Raw genomic sequence first — 6,043 nt, forward strand, 5'->3', positions numbered from 1 at the left:
TCAGCCGTTGCCTCTCTCTTTCTCTCCAGGCTTCGCCAGCAGCTGTGCCTCTGTTTCTCTCCGGGGGCTGCTGATCAACCCCGCCTCTCTGATCAGGCCTAGAGATAGGCCCGGAGACACTGACTGGCATAGAAATTGACCAATCAGAATCAAATCTTGGTGAAGTGCAAGGAGCCAATGGCTGCCTAGGAGGCAGAGCTTTTGACACTGGCATAGAAACCGACCAATCAGAACCTGATCTGGGTGAACTGTGAAGGCAGAACCTAAGGTGGGGGCTGAGGAGGGGTTTTATGGTCAACAGCTGTTTGGTGTAAGGCAGGGGTGGGCAACCTTTTTGTGGGTGCGTGCCAAAACCAGCAAAATCTCTGACTCAAAATTCTTCTGCGTGCCAACCCTAATTTTTTGAGAACATGTTACACCTACTTGATATCTCTTAAGGTGTACGTATGTGAAGAACCTTGAAGAAATAATAAAATTCATTCGCGTGACAAAAACACAGTATATGATGATGAAAAATACATTTATTTTTTAATGTATACATGTACACTGATAGTCCGACAGAAAACTTTATGACTCTGTTTGATATTATCAGTGGGACTTTTGCTGCTGCATCACTGATGACAGAGATTTTACATCAGGTTTATATTTCATGACCTTCAGAGATATGCATGAGCTACTACTTTCATCTGTCAGGCTACTCCTATTACGAGACTTAACAAAATTCATCACTGAGAACAAAGATTCACAATTGTAAATGGAAGATTATAAGAGAGGGTTTCGCGTGCCAGCAAAAGTTACTGGCGTGCCATGTTTGGCACGCGTGCCAGGAGTTGCCCACCCCTGGTGTAAGGTGTAAGAAAGCGGTTCAATTTTTTAATGACCGGTTTGGCAGTATAGTGCAAATGATTGGCAATCAGTCCAGATATAGGGATTTGTATTTTTGTCTGCCAAGAGCATCTCCTTCTGGTGGAAAAGGTCTCCCCCACCCCCATTTAAGCAATCTATCCTATATAATCTATACTAATAAAAGGGTAATATGCTAATTAGACCGAGTCGACCGGCCATCTTCCGGACGTCCGACTTCCTTCTGGACAAAGCCATGGTGGTGGGGGCCGAGGCAGAGAGGGCAGTTGGAGGCGAGATAAGGCCGGCAGGGGAGGGCAGTTGGGGGCGAGATCAGGCCGGCAGGGGAGGGCAGTTGGGGGCGATCAGGCAGGCAGAGGCAGTTAGGGGCCATCTGGCTGGCAGGGTAGAGCAATTAGGGGCGAGATCAGACTGGCAGGGGAGGGCCCTTGGGGGTGAGATCAGGCCAGCAGGGGAGGGCAATTGGGGGCAACCAGGTCAGCAGGGGAGGGCAGTTGGGGGCAAGATCAGATAGGCAGGCTGAGGTAGTTAGAGGTGATCAGGCAGGCAGACAGAGAGGTTAGGGGCGATCAGGCAGGCAGGCAGAGAGCTTAGGGGCAATCAGGCAGGCAGGCAGAAGAAGTTGGAGTGATCAGGCAGGCAGGCAGGCAGGCAGGTGAGCGGTTAGGAGCCAGCGGTCCCAGACTGTGAGAGGGATCGGGCCTAAACAGGCAGTTGGACATCAGGCCTAAACAGATTGGAGAGGGTGCAGGCTGGGCTGAAGCAACACCTTCCCTCTCCCCCGCCCCCACACGAATTTCGTGCACTGGGCCACTAGTCTTATATAAAAGTTGTTATTAGCCTAAACTCAAGCCTTTATTGATAAAAAAAAATATTTTTTTTTACTCTATTTTAAAGAAAACAAATTCGGTAATACAATGGATTATCCAGTCAGTGTTGGTTGTTTATTCTGGCCCCATTAATCTGATTTTTAATCAGTAGTTCTCTACTTTTTCCCCACTTGGTCAGCCTGAGCCATTCTGTGTTTGCCACCTGCAACAGTTCTCTATAAGAAGGTGGGGACATAGAAAAATTGTGTAGTTAGGAAAATTCTCCCAGGATAGTCTGAGGACCCTTCCCCATTACTGATGTAAATGTGTAACACGATGTAAATTGTACTTTCTCTAAACCAGTTTTTTCATTTTTGGCATCTCTTTATCCAGGGCACCAGAACTAGCACCTCTGAAAAGTAAAATGATCTATGCGAGCTCCAAGGATGCAATTAAAAAGAAATTTCAAGGTATGATCTAGATTTACTTCCAAATACTTAGAGGTATGGTGAGCCCCTGAAATGGGGCTACATCTTTTCTAGGGAGCACCTTATTTTCTTTGGAGAACCTTGCCATGGAGGGAAGCACTGACTGTTTTGAGAAAAAAACCCAGAAGGTTAAACCTGGTTTACAGTGTCCTCTGCCTTGCGCCGGTCACTTTGGGTCTGCATGACCCATATTTAATAACCTCATTCTCTCCACATTGTGTAGCACTTGTTCAAGCTGGTTTTAAACTTGTTTGAGATGCTGTCAAGTTTCTCACATAACAGATGGAGACTAATTGGTTTGTTTATATTGGTCATACTAAATGATAAATTTACTCTTGTCTTTTTTAAAAATACATATTTTTATTCATTTCAGGGAGGAAGGGAAAGGGAGATAGAAACATCATCGATGAGAGAGAATCATTGATCAGCTACCTCCTGCACACACCCCGACTGGGGATTGAGCCTGAAACCTGGGCATGTGCTCTGACCAGGAATTGAACCATGACCTCCTGGTTCATAGGTTGATGCTCAACCACTGGGCCACACTGGCTGGGCTGCTCTTGCCTTTGATTGTAGTTAACATAAAGTTGAAAAAGGAAATGCTTATAAATGGGAAAGGATACTTTTATCTCTAGCTTTACTTTGGAATGGTATAATTTTAGGTAATTGACTCATCTGTATCCAAAGGAAAGTTCCCTCCTTGAGCTGGCCAGTTATGTTTGACTTGCCCACTGGGTGATTGGGATCCTGATGAGATGGCCTGACCATACTGTCTCCAGCCAGGAGGAAATGTTGGTATGCTGGAAAGAGCATGGGGCAAGTGCCCAAAGGCCTGCATTGAGGGCTAAGCTTGTCATCTAACTGCTGTGTGACCTTGACCAAAACCGCTAAACCTCCTTGGGCCTTGATTCTCTCAGCTGTAGAACGAGATCATCTTGGTTGTGGGAGCTTAGTCTCAGAGGTTGCCCTACCTCCTTCCTGCCATGGCTAACTCCAAACAGCTGGGCGAGCCAAGGTCATAGGACTTGGCCCAGTGTGGTTTTTGTTTTGTTTATTTGACTGTGACTGACTTTTATGTTCTTGCAGTTGAACAGGTTTGTCCTAGCTTGTTTACTTAGGAAAGCAACATGCTCGCTTTCTTTCCTGGAACCTGCTGCTGTGTAGTTCAGGCCTTGCAGGTTCTCTAAGCCTTCGAGTTGATGTTGGCCCATTACCCAGAAGTGTGTTCACCAGTTGGTTAACTGATGTTTTAACATGACTCATTAAAGATGGCCACCTTGTCACCTTTTTCTAGTGAAACCATGACTGGCTTTCTCAATCAGTCCGAAGTGCTCCAAAAGCTAGCTGACCTGTTATACTTTCAGCAGCTTAAGAAATTGTCTTAAAATTATGGAAAGTCAGAAACAATGTAGGTATTTAAAAGATTGTTATTTACAGAGAAGCTACTGTATGTAATTCCATAATTGAGCTCATTCTTCAGTGTGGTGATGTAATTTTTCTGAGAAAGCAATTAGTAATACATTTTACAGTTTCCATTGTGATAGAGTTCTCAAATATATAATACACGAAAGAGCTGTTTTGTAGAATAAAAGTATGCCATTTGTAAATATTTTTACTCTTCAACACAGTTGACTAAATCAACTGCAATCAAAACATCATATTCATATTTTTACTTATTTTTTAAAAATACTTCTAGACTTGCTTTTTAACTTTTTATTGAACTACATCATATCTATAAAAAAAAGCTTATGTCATAAATTATTGTAGAACTCAATGAATTTTCACAAACTGACATAATTGTTGTTTCTAGATTTAATGACCAGTACCCCAGAAGTCTCACTCCTGCCCCTTCCAGTCACACCACTTTCTTTTACTCTTTTATCCAAAGGATAACCAATATTCTGGCTTCTAACAGCATAAAATAGCTTTGGCTGATTTTGTGTTATATAAATAGAATCATCCAGAATGTATGCTTCAGTCAACATTGTTTAAGTCATTCATTTTTATGCATGTAGTTACAGATTATTTATTCTCATTACTGCATAGTATATTGTTGTTTGTGTATACCACAGCTTTTCTATCCATATTAGAATTGGTCTTTTAAAACAGCTTGCTGTCTTAGAGAAATAGGTAAACTACTGTCATAATTCTAAATAGAATTATTTTTCCTCCGTAGGCATAAAACACGAATGTCAAGCAAATGGGCCAGAAGACCTCAATCGGGCTTGTATTGCTGAAAAGCTAGGTGGATCCTTAATTGTAGCTTTTGAAGGATGCCCTGTGTAGATCATGGTTCAGTGCCACAATCAAAAGCTTCCATGTTTAATGTTATCCTCTTGCTATATAAGTAAAGCAAATATGTTTAGGCCAGGGTCTCACTGAGGGGGAGCTATCTTGTCATCTGTTAAACTAAATATTCTATAAACATGTGCAAACAGCCCTAAATAAATCTAAAATCTAAAGTTCTATTGGTATGAAATTAAATTCTTATTGGTCATTCTTAATTCTTAATGCCTGTTTTGATGAGTTGGCTTGTAAAGATTTTTGCTAAGCTCCTTTTTAATAATGCAGTTCACAAAACAGTGCATATAAGAGAACTATTGCATCTTTGTTAACTTCAGCAATTACTTTGTTTCTTTAGCTTAGAGAATTGGTCATAACCTGGTTATAATTATTGCCCAAATTCTTTATTCTCTCTTGAGTGAAACTGAATAATGGAAAATAATTCTCACATGTAATAACACTAATATACTAACTACAATAAGATTAAGTCAGACAGTCTTAATTCTACCAGATGTGTAATGAAGACTGTCTCAGAATTGTGAATGCTTATACCAGTAATCAGCGCTGATCTTGCAAAGCACTATTTCAAGCACGTAGTTGGAGTACAGGAAACAACTCCTTGCACCTGTGGTGAGCTCTCCACTTACTAGATGGGAGACTGTTCTGAGTGACCTTGCATCTAGAGAATCATTTGTCCTTAGGAGAATGTGCAATATCTTGTAACAACCAGATAAGATGCAAATTAGCGTTCCATTGTAATCCACTTTGTTAATGAAAATGATAAAACGGTGTATTGATAAGCTAGGACACTTGTGAAAACTTTAATTGTGTCTTCTTCAGAACTTTGTTTCTGGCACAGTAAGGTGGGGAAGAACATTAGGTATATGATTACTCTGGGGCCTGGAAGAACTTCTTAATTTCCTAGAGCAGTTTGTCAACTGTATGTGAAATGGGGAGCAGGTATGACAAAAGATGACACCCATAGAAAACTGCTACCTGATGACACTTGGAAGTGATTGTCTTAACATCACAGACATAACACTTTGAACAATATAGAGATGCATAAACAGTTGAACTTAGAAATAGCTGTATTGGCTTTATGTAATAAAGGAAGCATTTTTAACTTAATCTCTTGTGTAATTATTCACATGTGAGTTGGGTAAAAAGGAGATTGTCTTCCATATATGGGGCAAGTTATGGAGGTTTGAGTATTTCGGACAATTACAGTTAAGATCACAGCTCCCTCTTCTTATAAAATGAGAAAGTTGGTATGAAAGTTGGGAATCTTTCTTATTCCAAATGTTTATCCAAACATGAGGCTTTTAAATCCTTTGATTTGTTTGAGGTGCAAAAAAAAGGTTTTAATTAAAATACTTTTCAAAATTGTCTAGAAAATAGTGCTGGTTACTGGTTTACTGATAAGCTGCTTGTCATTCTTTCATCCTGAATTTCTTCTTTTACTATTTGCAATGCTTTTAGTGACTGTATATTAACAGGCCTCTTGAAAAGCCTTGCAGGCCCAAGGTTGGCCTACTCAGGAATCAGACATGTAGCTAGAGCCAGGTATTTGGTCAGGGAGTTTTAGAAAGTATTTTCTGT

At 40.9% G+C, this 6,043-nt stretch overlaps 1 protein-coding gene across 1 annotated transcript in view; it reads left to right on the top strand.

Moving 5' to 3' along the window:
- DSTN (destrin (actin depolymerizing factor)) overlaps nucleotides 1–5,572 on the top strand; it is a 9,585-nt gene extending 4,013 nt beyond the window's left edge. Inside the window, exons 2-3 of the mRNA XM_005860585.2 lie at nucleotides 2,067–2,143; nucleotides 4,338–5,572. Coding sequence (XP_005860647.1) covers nucleotides 2,067–2,143; nucleotides 4,338–4,447 — 187 coding nt within the window. The 3' untranslated portion in view covers nucleotides 4,448–5,572. The remainder of the gene's footprint in view (nucleotides 1–2,066; nucleotides 2,144–4,337) is intronic.
- Nucleotides 5,573–6,043: the final 471 nt, after the last annotated feature.

The sequence above is a fragment of the Myotis brandtii genome, unplaced genomic scaffold (genome assembly GCF_000412655.1).
Source record: "Myotis brandtii unplaced genomic scaffold, ASM41265v1 scaffold137, whole genome shotgun sequence".
In the NCBI taxonomy this organism is placed as follows: domain Eukaryota; kingdom Metazoa; phylum Chordata; class Mammalia; order Chiroptera; family Vespertilionidae; genus Myotis; species Myotis brandtii.